Here is a 16,545-nt window from a genome sequence, read left to right on the forward strand (position 1 = left end):
CTCTGGGAGAGGACACACACAACTTCACAGATTTTTCAGAGCTGAAGTCCCGGATTTGTGTGTGTGACGAGATGCAGCAAACACAGCTAAATGCTAACATGTGTTCATCTCGGGAGCAGGGAGTGGGTTCACTGCACTATGTGAGAGAGATCAAGCCCCTGCCCTCGGGTCGAGGTTACCTTCACAACTTTGCGGATGATCCGGTTGAAAAGTCCCATCAACTGGCCTGAGGGCAGCTCAATCTCCTTTTCCAGCTGGTCCACAGACTTATGCTGCAGGCCAATCCCCAAGAGAAGAGCCTAAAGGATGGAAAATCTGCTGGGTGGGCCTCTAGGACAGGCCCTTGCCCATTAAAATGGCGCCAAGAACTAGGGTACTCTCTTGCCCAAAGCTATTGGTACAAAGGCAGACTAGCACTGTGTATATTGGCATCTTCTCTCTCATCCTGTTACTGAGACCACCAAGAAATGCTGTCTTCCTTAAATCCCCAAAATAACTTTTATCCTGACAAATACCTGCTTCACAACTACAATAAAAGTTTGGGATGTTCCTGAACCTCTGCTAAGGTGGAGTTAAGTGTCAAGGCAACGTAGCGGGGTGGAAGCTGCAGCTCTCTCACTTCGTATGGCTGGGCACGTTACTCGACTTCAGAGCCCAGGTTTCCTGACCTGTAGAATGAGGAGACCACTACCCACCTATCAGATCTATGAGGAACTAAAGGCACACAATTATGTCCAAGGGCCCAACCCAACACCCAGCAAACAAACAGCTCCACAATCCTCGCTTCTCCTCCTCCACGCAAGCAGCAGGTAGCCTACCGACTGAGCCGCGGACAGGGCCAGGTCCCCCAGCTGGTTCAGGAAATAGATGCGGGAGATGGCCGGGATCATGTCCATGATGAGGTGATAGTCCACCATGTTCCGTGAATACATCTCCAGCCGCTTCAGGTCATAGGGGAGGAAGAGTGCTTCCAGCTCCTCCCGGCTCAGGGCTGACCACAGGACACAGAGCCAGACAGGTTAGGTCACCTGGCACCCTCAAGAGATAGCACACAGCCCCCAGGCGGCACCCTAACACACAGAAGCATCTAACAGGGCCTGACAGCCATACCACACAGCCCTGGCCCAGAGGGGCACCAAACCTGCTCCTGCCATAGAAGGGGCGGCTCCGGGCCATGTGCAGGGAGGGGACGGCTGCCACAGGACCCTTGCTCAGTTCCCATACTCAACACATGGACCAAGGAAAAGCTCCCTGTGGCCTAGGGTTAGGGGAACACAACTACACTCTTTCCCTGCTTCGTCACTTCATTCGGTGTCACAGAATGTGTGTAACCTCTGCCCAGCTCAAGATATACAGATTTCTCCATCAAAATATAAGTGGCAAAAAAGTATATACACACACATATACACATATATATGCATGTTATACCTACATACTTATGTATAAAATATGCAATAAAACTAATCTCTTACACATTTTTTGTTTTTTAAATATTCAAATAGAATCTGTATGCACAAAGCACTTCTGTGTGCTGTTGGCTACAGAAGGCTAGCAGCATGTTCTTATTACAATTTCATGAATGAGGAAAGTAAACCTCACTCCCCTAGAGCACAGATGTAAATCAGCCTCCATAACAAACCAGCTACATGAACTAAATGGACACCTCTGACGTCAAATTGCACAGCCAGAGTCTTACCATGAAAATGAAAGACAACACAGCCTGGGACAGCAGAGGCCTGGCAAGTGGGTGGTGGCCAGCAAGTGACTGCAGGCTAGAACCAGGCCCTCAATTTCCAGCCCACACCCTTCCTAGGACACCACACCCACCTCCGACACAGCCAAGCCACTCCCAACCCTCCTCCCTGTCCCGGCCCGGCTCACCCGGCTGGGCTGGCTTCCTCATGTTCCTGTTCTGAATGATGTTCAGAGCCAGGGAAGGAGAGAAGGTGCTGAACTGGTAGGACAGCAAGGCTAGGAACCGTCGTCGGAAATCTGTGGGGTGCCATCACGCAGAGTTAGAGGTCTGGAGGCATCCCCGGCAGCCCCCAAACACCTCATTGTCTCCCCAGAACCCCCACTCCTCAGTCACCTTTCCAGAAGGCTGCAAGCCAGCCTCCCTGGTCAGCCTCGTCCTCATCAGTGAGTGTCTTCAGCATGATGCACGAGTGCTCTCCGGTCAGATCATTCTGGACAACATAGAGGTTCAACTGGCACCAAGAACCCCGTTTTTTGAACAACCCATCATTGATGAAGGGTAAACACTCAGAGAAGAAAGGCTTGGTGCTTCCGCAGGCCTCTCCTTCTACCTGGGCTGGGAGAGGCACCCTTCTCAAACACAGCCCTCGCCTTCACCTTCCTCATATCACCTCAGTTCACATGCAAGGGCTGTAAAGATCACTGTCCTGCAATCTCCTCAAAAGCGTCACAGACACAGAGCAGAGGTGCTCACTCTTCCAGGCCTGCCTCTTGCTCGGGACCTGCGGGAGGGAAATACCTGTTCCTCTCAGGTGGATGCTGAACTCAGTCATTAGGGCTTAAGCTCCACACAATCCAGTCTACATGGGTTTGGTGCCTCACAGCAGGAACTCCAGGGACAAAACCTATATCTCAGTGCTGGCAGCCAGTCTGCAAGTGCAGGCTTCTTTAGGTGCTAAAATTGCGACTGTTTTTTTTTTTTTTTTTTTTTTTTTTTGAGACAGAGTCTTGCTCTGTCGCCCAGGCTGGAGTGCAGTGGCGCGATATCGGCTCACTGCAAGCTCCGCCTCCCGGGTTCACGCCATTCTCCTGCCTCAGCCTCCAGAGTAGCTGGGACTACAGGCGCCCGCCACCACGCCCGGCTAATTTCTTTTTGTATTTTTAGTAGAGACGGGGTTTCACCGTGTTAGCCAGGATGGTCTCGATCTCCTGACCTCGTGATCCGCCCACCTCGGCCTCCCAATTGCGACTGTTTTTACATTTTCTACTACATAACAACAAAGCCCATACCATAAAAACACCACTATCAAGTCACAAATGAACAGCGCACAGTACAAGACCACATGGACACACCACAGACCACACGGCAGCTCACTAGCCTGCATTCTCCTTGCAGCTGATGGCCGAATTTACATCCCCAGCCTCCACCAAACGCACCGACAGAGAACCAGCCCATCTCTGCGGCTCCCTGCCTGCACGGAAGCAGCCCAACACCCAGCGGTCCTCACCAGTCCCACTTTAAATCCTCGGACGGACACTGGACACTAGCCTCGGATACTGGCTTTGCCCTAAACCTCCAACACTTCCCTCTCAGCCGATGGACTCCCCTCATCTGGGAAGACAGAAGCACTCAGAAGAGAACGTCATCATCCTCCCATCCCCAAATCAGCCAGCCAACTGATGCCTTCCATTCCCATGCTCTCTGCCTTCCCTGGGTCCGAAGGATGAAGTAGGTGGTCACCTCCCTTCCTGAGTCTCGAGTCCCACCCACCACTTCCTCAAGGCCTGCACTCTGGCAGTCAGCCCCCCTCACCTATACCACTACTTGCAGAATCGAACCCAGCAGCAAACAAACATTCTCTACAATCCCCCTTTAGCTTCCATTTCCCTCCAGCGACCTTGTTTCTCTGCTCCCTTTCGCTTCCTGAAAGAGTCGCCTGTTCCCCTTCTAGTTCTTCACCTCCTCTTCCCTCTGGCCAGGCCAAAGCCTCCACTCCACTGCCGCTGCTTCAATGCAGCTCACTGCTGCTGATGAATCCAATGGCCAGCTGTCCTCATCCTCCTCATCCTCTCTACAGGGCTGACTCCCATTCCCACTTCTTCACCTCGACGTGGACATACCCCGACTTTCTCCTGCGCATCAGGGCTGTTCCTTCTCAGTCCTGTATGTGCTGTGTCCTCCTCCTCATTCCTCTAAATGTTAGGGTCCAAGGAGTCACCCTCATGTCCTTTCACTGGCTCCAGATATTTTTCTTTCACTCAACAAAAGCATTTACTGAACACATACTACACAGCAATTGCTACTCTAAGTGCAAAGAATACAGCAAGGAACAAAACAGACAAGAGCTCCGTGCCCTCGTGCAGTGCATTTTATTATGAATATGCTGATGGCTCCCAAAGCTCCATCTCTAGCCCCAAACTTCCCTACCTCCATATTACTGTAGTCAAATAAATGCCTAGTCCACATTTCCACTTGGATGTCCAATAGGCATCTCACATTAATGTCAAAAAAGAACTCCCACTCTTCCCTCCAAATCTGCTCCTTCTGCAGTGAGTCCCACCTCCGACAGCACCTCCAACACCCAGTTTCTCAAGCCAAAACTCTAGGAATTACCCTTGATCCTCCTGTCCACTCTCCTTCCTCAGAATCTGATGAACAAGTCCACGTGCACCTCTGCCATTTTATGACTAAGCACAAGGCATGCACCATGTAGTCGGGGAAGAAATGTGTGATGACATGGCTCGTCCCTGAGGATGGCTGTTTCCGTGTCCATCAGAATAAACCTCTTCAGAGGCACAGCCACCTGCTCAGAGCGACACAGCAGGGATGCACTAGGGCTCTTTGCAAGGACAGGCCTGTCACCTACCACAACGGCAAACCTAAACCTCTCCTCTGCTGGATGCCTCACTCACCGGGGTCTGTCTCAGATAAACAGGAACAAATCCAGCTCGTTTCCAGAACCTGCAAAGATACAAAGACAGTAGGTACTGTGTGTGTGGTCTCTGGGGAGCGGCTGACAGACACACAAGGGCAAGCACCAGGAGAGCAGGCCACGAACAGCAGGCTAGCACAGGCACCAGCTACCAACAGACACACAGCCCACAGAACTCTTCTTTCTCAATGCCAAGGAGTGATGCTGAGGAAGGAGGGCAGGCACTTACTTGAGGAGCCTGGGGGTCAAGCCATAGGAAACACCCAGGTAATCCAGGCGCTCAGCGGGCCTCTCATTCAATTTGAGGAGTAAAGGAGGCAGGTCCTTCCGGGGAGTGATGACCTCTTCCAGCAAGCTGACAGCCTGTGAAGATGCCAAGGAGAGAACACAGTCCACTCGACACAGGGAGAGAGACATTGTCAAGCAACCCTGCCACAGCTCACTCTGGACTTAGCACAACAAAAACTGGGAGAGGTTTCTTGGTTTGTTGCTGTGGTTGTCAAACTATGGGAACACCACAGTCAAGCAATCATTCCCACGTACACAAAATACCTCAACATGCATGGAGTCACACTGCTCTGGACCTCCAGAATGCAGGAAGACAGCCACAGAGTTTAGGAATGACTGACAGACGCTGGGAGTGGTGGCTCATGCCTGTAATCCCAGCACTTTGGGAGACCGAGGCAGGCGGCTCACCTGAGGTCAGGAGTTCGAGACTGGCCTAGCCAACATGGCAAAACCCCATCTCTACTAAAAATACAAAAATTAGCCAGACGTAGTGGTGTGTGCTTGTAGTCCCAGTTACTCAGAAGGCTGAGGCAGGACAACTGCTTGAACCTGGGAGGCAGAGGTTGCAGTGAGCTGAAATCATGCCATTGCACTCCAGCCTGGGAGACAGAGTAAGACTCCATCTCTTTGAAAAAAAAAAGAAAAGAAAAAAGAAATGCCCGACAGATTTACAAAGGGACAGACAGGTTCCTATGATCCAGCATGAAGTCCAGGTTCTATCACCTGACAGCCTTGGGAAGTGACAAACCTCTGAGCTTGAACTTTTTTTTTTTCATTGCTTGAGACAGGGTCTGGCTCTGTCACCCAGGCTGGAGTCCAGTGGCAAGATCACGGCTCAATGCAGCTTCAACCTCTGGGGTTCAAGCAATCTTCCCACCTCAGCCTCCCAAGTAGCCAGGACTACAGGTGTGTGCCACCACGCTCAGCTAATTTTTGTCTTTTTTTTGTAGAGACGGAGTTTTGCCATGTTGCCCAGCTGCTTCGACTTAAATAAAAGCCCCTTGCCCAGCTCCCAAATAGACATACTATGAAAATCAATGAATGCACATGAAAGGCTGTCACAGTTACTAGTATCAGTCATTCTTATCAAGGAATGACAGAACTTCCCTTAGTCTGAGTGTAGGATGAAAGAGATTATAGAGCAGTGATTCTCCAACTTGAACAAGCATCAGAATCACCTGAGAATCTTGTTAAACTACAGATTACAGGGTCTACCCCAGAGTTTCTGATTCAGTAGGTCTGGAATGAGGCTCAAGAATTTACATTTTTAACAAGCTGCCAGATGATCCCAATGATACTTATCTGAGGATCTCAAGTGTTCGGTTGGAGAAAGCAGCAGTAGAAGAAAACGAGAGAGGGGCCCAAAGCTCTGGACTGGTTTTTGTTGATGCCCCTAAAAACCCAGAGAATTATCCTCCCAAGAAGCAGGACGCAGAAAGTTCGTCGAAAGACGCTTACCTCACTGCTTACGGTGTGAATTTCCTGTGGTGTCTCAAGGACCTTTTCCTCCAGACAAGGAAACCTGCCTTCGTAGTACATCTGCAGCAGCTGCAGAGCACGGGTGCCATAGCCCATCTAGGAGTAAACATGAAGGGGAAGAGGCAGAGGGAAGAGAGCTGCTCTCAGTCTAAGCCATGGTGACTCCCCTGTATTGCTTCTAGAGAACCTTCCCTCCCCATCAAACTGCACGGGGCAAGAGAACCAATGAAGTTCCTCAATCAGGTCCTAAAGCAGAGACGCTTAAGACTGAAAGCAGTGTGACCCGAGTTCTTAACACTGGTCTAGCCCATCGAGAATAGCCACTCGACGGTAAGGATGGCTGTGGTTTCTGGTCTCCAGATGGGCAAGCCCAAAAGAGAGGCAGTTTGCGTACCACTGCCTGAAAAGGAAGCTTCTACGGCCAATTACCCAGTGAGGTGTTCTAAGAAGGTAATTTTGGTATGCGGGTCTGGTTCACAAGTCCTTGCTCTCACAAAGGAAGAGTGGGCATATGCCATCATCCTGTCCACCTGCCCACCCCGAACCCTGGCTAAATTCTCCAGAGCAGGGAAGTACCTACACTTCACTTGCTTCTGCTTGACCATCTTCTTATTCCAACCACCAAGTACCCCCCGCCCTAAAGTGCCGCCAGCAACACGGCTTCAGGGGAGCCTGAGGACACATTACCCCTTGATAATCCGGGTGAACAGCAATGCGAACGACCCTTCCACCAGAAAGACCACCAAAGTCTGGATCTTGGAACTGTGTGGGAGACACAAACCAATAACTTAGCAACACAGACATCTTCAGACACCGCCAGCTTCCCTCAGACATGCCAGGGAAAGCCCATCACCTGTTCTGACACTGTCCATGGAATCAGGTCCCCTGAAGCCTTCTTGCCTCGAGACAGACTGTTCAAGATGGACTGGCGAGAAATCTCCCCTTCGAGGCACACCTGTTGGGGAAGCAGGACAGTGCAGGAAGAAAGGCCAGCTCTGATACACAGCCCACTCACAGAATAAAGCTTGCTTCTCCGACTAGGCCAGTTGTTTCCACACCCGTGTTCAGGTTTAACCCTGACACTGACTGACACATCCATTCCTAACAGGAGCTTAACTACCATGCCCCATGTTACAAGACAGAAGACAGCCTCCTGACCCAAAAAGTAACAGCCACATTGGAAGAGAGTCTCTATGCATGTTGTGAGTGTGCCAATGTCATCAAGACACAGGATGCTCATGAGGCTCTGCACAGAACAGCACAAGTTCAAAACAACTCAAATGTCTAGCAAGTGAATGGTTGAACAAATCATGGTACATGCATATAATGAAATACTACACAGCTTTTAAAACTTATGAGTATTTTAACACTGCCTAAAAGTAAAAGCAGATTACTAAATACTGCGTTCCCATGTATATGAAAAGGAAAAGTGATACAGAAATGCATAAATACATCCATGCTAGGCATTAAAAATTGGTTCCCCAATCTGTAGCCTCTAATGCAAAAAGCACCATGTATTGCTTTTGTAATAAAGGGAGAAAACAAACAAGTCTGTTTGTGGAAGAAGCTGTGAGTCAAAATAAGAGAGTGGTCGATTCTGGCTTTTCCCCGTCCACGAACAGCGGAGCTTTGGGTGTCTAGTGGCACTGACCTCTTCCAGTGCACCCTAGTCACCTGTCTCAGCAGACCCAGCCCCTTGGTTCCAGACTAGGACTCCACAGTTTCAAAACTCCCACAATGCAGTTATTGAGCCACTAATTCCTGATGCATCAGTGGTTCCCCAAATCACTGCCACGAGGATGCCTCTGCTCCTATACCTGGATAACAGCAAGCACTTCTGGAAGGGCATTCTGGGTGGGGGGCACGGGAGGCAAAAGGCAGAAGAGATGGTGAGCAGGTGCATCGGAGAGCATCTGGAGATCATTGGGAGAGTTCTGTGGAAGCCAAACACGGGTCAGTGAGAAGCACTCTTCCTCTTGCCCTTAACATAAGAGGTTCGATTCAAAACCACAGGATGACTGCAGTATTGCCTTCTCAAAGCCAAGTGAGGAGCTCCAGCAAAGCACTCTTCTAGTATTTTGGCAAGTCTGAGACTCTTCATAACAAGTTAAGTCAAACTTAGCCCCAAACGCCTACTGTCCTCTCATCCCAAGCACTGAGGCTGGACAGCAGAAGAGAATTTATTTAGCACTACTTATTTCACAGCTAGGAAGTGAACTTTTTACAGATAAGAGGCTGCTATTTCAGGAAAAACTGTCACCACTTCTAACGCCAACTCTTCAAGCCTTCCGTTACAGGCTGTTCATAAAAATACTACCTAGACATTCAAAAAGTATCCGGCCATTGCACTCCAGCCTGGGCGGCAGAGCGAGACTTCGTCTCAAAAAAAAAAAAAAAAAAAAGTATCCTTTCTAACCAACCCTTTCGTTTTTAAGAGTCTCAGATATTCTAAACTCTCAAATGCACTGTTTCATAAAAATAGCCCAGAGCTACAAAGCTGGTCTCAGGTCAAACTGCACCACCGGGCCACAACTGCAATGTCACCTCATCCTATCAGTTTAGTAGGCAGGCAAGAAATGAAAGCAGCCCTTTAAAAATGGGCACGGCTTTCCACCCTGTCCAGCTACTGCATGGAGCTCCACGCTCTATACCTACACACAGCAAGATCGGTGGACCTCATCAATGTCCCAATGGAACAGTCACCTAAGCCACTAGGTAATAAAAGACGTAAATCAGGTAAAAGGGGACTGTGAAATGCTGAAGCTCCCTGCTGACATTCACACAAGGGCTAGCTGCAGTTACCTTGTAGTGAGAAGCCACGTAGAGGGCCATAAGCCGCTGGAGGAAAACTTCAGAGGCCTTGTGGTAGCAAAAGAGAGTATCTCTATTAACGTAGTAGCTGGGTCTGGAGTTAAGAAACCAAAACAAAACAAGCAGCCCAAGACTGGTCATACTACTCTCTGGAGGCAGAACAAATTTCCCTAGATGGGAACAGGAGCTCAGTGTCCTAAGCAGAAACAGATAAAAGAAGGAAGAAGAGGGCCGGGCGTGGTGGCTCACGCTGGTAATCCCAGCACTTTGGGAGGCTGAGGCAGGCGGATCACAAGGTCAGGAGTTCAAGACCAGCCTGACCAACATGGTGAAATCCATCTCTATTAAAAATATAAAAATTAGCCAGGCGTGGTGGCGTACGCCTGTAATTCCAGCTACTCGAGAGGCTGAGGCATGAGAACTGCTTGAACCCGGGAGGCAGAGGTTACAGTGAGCCGATATCACGCCACTGCACTCCAGCCTGGTAACAGAGCGAGACTCTGTCTCAAAAAAAAAAAAAAAAAAAAAAAAGAAGGAAGAAGAGAAAAAGGAAATTGAAAATGTTCAACTTTCCCCTTTCTCTAGAGCAGCATCCTATGAAACAAAGGGCCCAAATCCTTTGAATTCTTACACCGCCCCTCTCCTTTTCACAGGGCCAGTGAAACCTAGAGGAGGATACAGTTCACAAGCTTCAGGCAAGGGGCAGCCTGAGACTATCCGAGTGATGTTGAGGCAATCCAAGCACAGCAAGTCATTCAGCCACTTCTCCACTGCGTCCCCAGGGGCGTATCGGATTGACTCCTGGAGGGAAACCTCATGCAGTGTCCGCGCTGCTCCCCACAATCACACACACAAAAGAAGAAACAATGATTAAATATGTATTGTCTAAACAAGCAAGGAAAAATGTTTCACTTCATATTTGTCCCATGGTGGCCAGAGACGTGTGGTAAGAATTTAAACTGGGTGGTTTAAAATTGTTTTTGGTGGATATTCAACTTGCCATGATACCAACTTCAAAGGGATCTCAACGCAACCATGCCGAGACAAGGACACACAAGGACCCCGCCATCAGAAGGCCCTAGTCTGGCTCCCATCTGGTCACTGGCCGAGAAAAGCTACTTCTCCTCTTGGGGACTCAACCTCCTAGCCTGATGGTGGGAAGGTTTGGTGCTGCCCATGATGTCACAGGGGAAGCGAGGATCGGCAAGTCTGAAGGGCCTTGCTGTGAACCGTGGGGCCCAGGTCAGGTTCTGGGGTACCTGATGCCAATCTGGCTGTCGTCGTGGTCTTATTCTCAGCGGTGGTGCTGACCTGGCTCTGGGCGCTCTGTTGACGGAGCTGCTGAATTAGCTTGAGGGACAGTGACCGGCCAGTGCCCTCATAGCTAGAAGCAAAGGCAAAAGGAATCAGGCATGAGGTACCAAACCACTGTCTAGGAGGGGACAGAGAGCTGCTTTCCTCCACCTGCTGAAACATCAGATCCCTGCTTCCCCCAGGACAGCCTTCCTCATCTCTGAACTTCCAGCACAGCAGGCACCTGTCCAGAGGCGGCAGGGTGGCACGGTGGCTCAGCGAGGGGCCACCCAGGCCTGGGCTCACATCCTGGCTCATCTACTTAGTATCTTTGAGCAAGGAGTTCAATCTCTTTTAGCCTCATCTTCAAGGGGGGATTATTCTATACACTTCACAGGACTGTGATGTGAACTTAAAAAATAAGGACTGGAAAAGGGTGTAAGTAAAGCCTTTGGCATAAAGGCTTTAGGCAGTTTTAGTGAAGCTGGAACAAAGTTAAATGGTCAACTAACGGAGCTGCTTTTGGAAGTATGGTGCATAAGGAAATGAACTGAGAACATTTCCAGTTTGGGTAATAAAACAAATCCACCACCTCAGAAATTCTTTTCATTACTATGCCCACTTAAAAGGTGACATAAAACAGCTAAAAAATGTTGGGAAAAAATTAAATCACCTATAATCTGATAACTCAATCAGCCTTCATTGCTGAGTTTCTTCTCCTTGTCTTTAGTCACAAGCATATGTGACCACAGGGTATACAGAGCACTTTTTTTCATTACCTCATTTCATAGTACTCATTATTATATTCAAAGACTGTAAAATACCTCCTCTTACTCAAATTATAAAAGCTAGAATGAGTGTTTTATTCCCACTCTCCACCCCACATAACAAAGCTCTCCCAAAGGTATTCCATTTACTTATTTAAGAAAATAGAGCTGGGCGCAGTGGCTCACGCCTGTAATCCCAACACTTTGGGAGGCCGAGACGGGCGGATCATGAGGTCAGGAGATCGAGACCATCCTGGCTAAGACAGTGAAACCCCGTCTCTACTAAAAATACATTAAAAAAAAATTAGCTGGGCGCGGTGGCGGGCGCCTGTAGTCCCAGCTACATGGGAGGCTGAGGCAGGAGAATGGTGTGAACCCAGCTACACGGGAGGCTGAGGCAGGAGAATGGTGTGAACCCGGGAAGCGGAGCTTGCAGTGAGTGGAGATCGCACCACTGCACTCCAGCCTGGGCGACAGAACAAAAAAAAAAAGAAAATAGAGTAAGCACAAGCAACAAAACTTAAAAACTTTTGTCGTCAAAGGACATTATAATAAAGACAGTGGCCAGGTGCAGTGGCTCATGCCAGCACTTTGGGAGGCGGGCATATCACCTGAGATTAGGAGTTTGAGACCAGCCTGACCAACATAGTGAAATCCTGTCTCTACTAAAAATACAAAAGTTAGCCGGGCATGGTGGTACACACCTGTAATCCCAGCTACTCAAGAGGCTGAGGCAAGAGAATCGCTTGAATCTGGGAGGTGAAGGTTGCAGTGAGCCAAGATTATGCTACTGCGCTCCAGACTGGGCAACAGAGTGAGAGTCTGTCTCATAAAAAAAAAAAAGAAGAAAAAGAAAAAAGAAAGAAAGTGAAAAAACCCATAGAATGGGAGAAAATTTTTGTAAACCACATCTGATAAGGGACCTGCTATCAAGAAGATATAAAGAACCCTTACAAATCATTAATAAAAAAGACAACCCAATGAGAGAGATGAACAGAGGATATGAATAGACATTTCTCCAAAGAAGATACATGAGTGGCCAACACGCACATGAAAAGATGCTAACATCATTAGTCACCAGGAAATGCAAATGAAAATTATAATGAGAGGTCACTTCACACCTATTAGAATGACTATAATCACAATGAAACATAAAAAGTGTGTGCGATGATACAGAAAAGTCAGAACCCTCACACACTGCTGGTGGGAATGTAGAATGTGCAACTGCTTTGGAAGAGTCTGCCAGCTCCTCACATGGTCAAACATAGAGTTAGCCCAGTAGTTTCACTCCTAGGTGTATCCCTAAGAGAACTGAAAAACATGTCCACGCAAAAATCTGCACGCTAACGTTCAAAGCAAGATTATTAATAATAGCCAAGAGGGAGAAATAACCCAAATGTCCACCAACAGATAAAAGGAAAAATAAAATGTGGTATATCCATACAATAGAATACTATTCAACCACAAAAAGGAATGAAATACTGATATACGCTGCAAGTCAGTCATGGAAGACCACATATTTTATAATTCCATTTATATGAAATGTCCAAAATAGGCAAATCTATGGCTAAAGAAAATAGATTAGTGACTCCCTGGGGTTGGGGGCTGTGGAGGAACTGGAAGAGGATGCACAGGCTTTCTTTATGGGGTGATAAAAATGTTCTAAAATTGGTTGTGAGCATGGTTGTACAACTCTGTGAACATACTAAAAACCATTAAATTACATATTTTAAATGGATAGTACAGTATGTGAATTATATCTTAATAAAGCTGTTCGAAAAATAAAAACCCATTTTATTTCAGTATTTTCAGTGTAAGCAAAACAGTCACAATAAATCTGCATACAGAATAATCTCTTTAAGATGTGATTTCCATACAGAAATCTTCCCAATATTGGAGATAGATATTTAACGACCTCAAAAGATTTCACAATACATTGTTATATTCAAAAAGCAAATTAAAAATGTTTTTGTTCAAATGAAAAAAGTAAATGCAGAGAAAATGTACACCAAAATTCTAACAAAATCTATCTCCAGATGGTTAAATTACAGGTGATTTTTCTTTCTTTTCTTTCTTTTTTTTTTTTTTTTTGAGACAGAGTCTCGCTCTGTCGCCCAGGCTGGAGTGCGGTGAGGCAATCTCGGCCTCACTGCAGCCTCCGCCACCTGGATTTAAGCAATTCTTCTGCCTCAGCCTCCTGAGTAGCTGGGATTACAGGCACGCGCCACCACACCCAGCTATTTTTTTGTATTTTTAGTAGAGACGGGGTTTCACCATGTTGGTCAGGCTGGTCTCGAACTCCTGACCTTGTGATCCGCCTGCCTCGGCCTCCCAATGTGCTGGGATTACAGGCGTGAGCCACCGCACCTGGCTACAGGTGATTTTTCTTTTGCTTACCTGTTGTAATTTTTCAATAGCAAACACTAAATATTTCAAATTTAAAAATTAAATATTTCAAATTAAAAAAAACACTCATGTCATTATGAGCTTGCTTTTTTACGATAACTATAGTACTTTAATACTATATTTTCTAAGATATAAGGTATTGGTATCGCCATCCATGTATTTTTCAACATTTTCTCACACAGACAGAAGCAGACACTCAGCACATAAGACTATAATTCTTTAGTCTTATGCTGCCCATTTCATGTCGGGCCAGAGACATGTAACAGTTCATTAAGAGACCAGTTTCCATTTGCAGAAGGCCAGTAGAGAGCGAAGCAGCCCCAAACACTCAGAGACTCTGAGAATCAGACTTAGCTGTCCAGGCCCAGGCCACATCCGCTACATGTCCCTGAATCTGCAAGAGCCTGCCACGGGAGTAAGGACTCCTGCTTACGGTGCCTTACCCGTTGATGGTGGATGCCATGAAAACAAGGTAGGGGCCAAGGAGGCTCTTCACCAAGGGGAGGGGGATGGCGGCGGCTTCATCAATCACAACTAGTTCAGCCTGGCCCAGTTTCACAGCATCTGCAGGATGTATATACTGTGGGGAAGGAAAATTTAGATTATTAGCATAGCGAACTCATGTCACAGCTGCGATTACTGGTGACTCATCATAAAGGCTGTTCTCTTTCCTCTCTCTGCCTGTTTCCTTCTCTCCTCTCATTCCTCCTTTCTACTTTTTCCTGGCAGGGCAAAAATGGGATGGGGTTGGAGTCAGACACCTGGGTTCAGAGAGTTCAGCCCCTGATCATGTGACCTTGGACAAGTCACTTAATCCCACAGTGCCTCAGACTCCTCCTCCTGTAAAGTGAAGGAAATACCTATCTTATGGCTGCTTGAGGGAAAAATAAAGCAGGTATGTAAAAATGCCCTGCCCAGTGCCTGACTCACAGTGCTGATAGATAGATGGTGGCTCCCTTTCCTTTCTCTCCTTTGTCTCCTCGTGTTTTCCCCCAGCCTCAGATAAGGGAAGCCGATGAGCTCAAGGCACAGCTCGACCCCAGTGGTGGCTATAAAGGAAGATGTCGGATTTCTCATGCCGGGCACTGTGCTCCCTGCTCTGATGGCATGATTATAAAGGCCAAGTCTCCCTGCTGACAGACATTTCTAGAACTTGTTATTTTCTTAATACATGCACACTTACTTATCTTTATGCATACAAACAACCTCTTCAGTTTCTTCAGGGCTTCCTGCTAAGTTTAAAGTGATTTGAAACGCAATGAAGAGGTATCTTATAGGAAACCCGAATAACCAATTAACATAAACAAAGATATTCAACCTCACCAATAATCAGTGAAATGCTAAAGACAGCAGGGAGATACCATTTCCCAAAACTTAAATAGCTGTAAAACGTCCAGAGTTGGTGAGCTCTTAGAGAAATTAAAACTCAAATGAATGCTGGCATGGGGGTAAATTGGTATAAACACTATGAAAGAGAATTTGGCAAATTTTAAGAAAGCTGGAAAACTACAAACTCCTAAAACCCAACAATTCCACTTTGAGAAACATACATGTAAATATAATTTACTTATATAACACCTAAAGATGAATCAACCAGATCTACAAGCTTTAATCTGCATAGATCTTGAAAACAAATGTTAGAAAAGGAAAGATGAAGGAGAACAAGTATAGTATGTTACGGTAACCTATGGACAGATAATTATGTAGTAAAAATAGAAACACATTAACTGAAAGGACACATACCAGTATCAGAAATGAGTCACCCCTGGGGAGGGACAGAAGGGAATAGGATGGAAAGGGGTTGAGGGACTTCAACTGTATTTGTGATGTTTTAGTTCTTTAAAACAAAAATCTAAGTGACATTTAAAATATGAAACAAACACAGCAAACATCAAAATGTCAACAATACTTAAACCTGAGTGTTGGGCACCTGAATGTTATATTGGTCTCTGCACTCTCCTATACATTTGAACTATTTCATTACAAATAAGATGTTCTAACTGCTTTGCTACAAGTTGATGAGCCAGGGAGGCGGCAACCTCAACCATTTCTTTTTTTTATTTTTTGAGACAAAGCCTCACTCTGTCGCCCAGGCTGGAGTGCAGTGGAATGATCTCGGCTCATTGCAACCTCTGCCTCCAGGGTTCAACCAATTCTCGGGTTCAACCAATTATCCTGCCTTGGCCTCCCGAGTAGCTGGGATTACAGGCGCATGCCACCATGCCTGGCTAATTTTTTTTAATTTTAGTAGAGATGGGATTTTACCACGTTGGCCGGGATGGTCTCCAACTCCTGACCTCAAGTGATTCGCCCACCTCAGCCTCCCAAAGCACTGGGATTACAGCCATGAGCCACCTTGCCCGGCCAACCCCACTCATTGCTAGCAGCAGAATGTACATCCTCAACAGGGCCCCAGATCTTAGATTTTTCAAGGGAAAAACTAAACAAGCATCTCATAAAAGCAGCAGAAAGCAGCCCCCCAAGGGAGGTGAAGCCAACTTTTATCTAATATTCTTTTTTTTCTCAATGTTGAGACCAAAGAGAGGCCTGAAAGGAACACAAATGGAATCTCATAAAGTAAGGTCACCTCCTCTGTGCTCACACTGGAGACAAAAGAACTCTGGTAATATGAGAGAGTATTTGATTACAAATTCAAGAAGGAGCAAGGCCCGAGGCAGGGCATTTCAAGGAAATGTTTTCCTTCTTCGGTTTGTATATTTTTCTTGAGTTTTAACAGGTCTCCGTGTTCTCATTGCCTGCAGCCTGACCCTCACCAACAGCAGCCTGTCCTCCTCCCAGCTGGGAGAATCAAGCAAAAGTGAGAAGAAATATACAGAATGAAGAGATTCTAGAAAGAGACTAGTAAGAAAAAA

The 16,545-nt window shown here is 47.0% G+C and overlaps 1 protein-coding gene across 3 annotated transcripts in view; it reads right to left on the minus strand.

Moving 5' to 3' along the window:
* The window catches only part of NAT10 (N-acetyltransferase 10), a 42,122-nt gene that overhangs the window by 5,415 nt on the left and 20,162 nt on the right, over positions 1-16,545 (minus strand). For all 3 annotated transcript variants that reach the window (XM_005578228.5, XM_005578229.5, XM_015434928.4), the window contains exons 12-25: positions 14,116-14,252; positions 10,466-10,590; positions 9,886-10,036; positions 9,198-9,294; positions 8,213-8,329; positions 7,249-7,350; positions 7,083-7,157; positions 6,375-6,491; positions 4,858-4,991; positions 4,609-4,657; positions 2,090-2,186; positions 1,882-1,992; positions 819-991; positions 180-299 (exon numbers count right to left, since the gene is read on the minus strand). In XM_005578228.5, coding sequence (XP_005578285.3) covers positions 180-299; positions 819-991; positions 1,882-1,992; positions 2,090-2,186; positions 4,609-4,657; positions 4,858-4,991; positions 6,375-6,491; positions 7,083-7,157; positions 7,249-7,350; positions 8,213-8,329; positions 9,198-9,294; positions 9,886-10,036; positions 10,466-10,590; positions 14,116-14,252 — 1,605 coding nt within the window. The remainder of the gene's footprint in view (positions 1-179; positions 300-818; positions 992-1,881; positions 1,993-2,089; positions 2,187-4,608; positions 4,658-4,857; positions 4,992-6,374; positions 6,492-7,082; positions 7,158-7,248; positions 7,351-8,212; positions 8,330-9,197; positions 9,295-9,885; positions 10,037-10,465; positions 10,591-14,115; positions 14,253-16,545) is intronic.

This window comes from Macaca fascicularis, chromosome 14 (assembly GCF_037993035.2).
Source record: "Macaca fascicularis isolate 582-1 chromosome 14, T2T-MFA8v1.1".
Classification (NCBI taxonomy): Eukaryota; Metazoa; Chordata; class Mammalia; order Primates; family Cercopithecidae; genus Macaca; species Macaca fascicularis.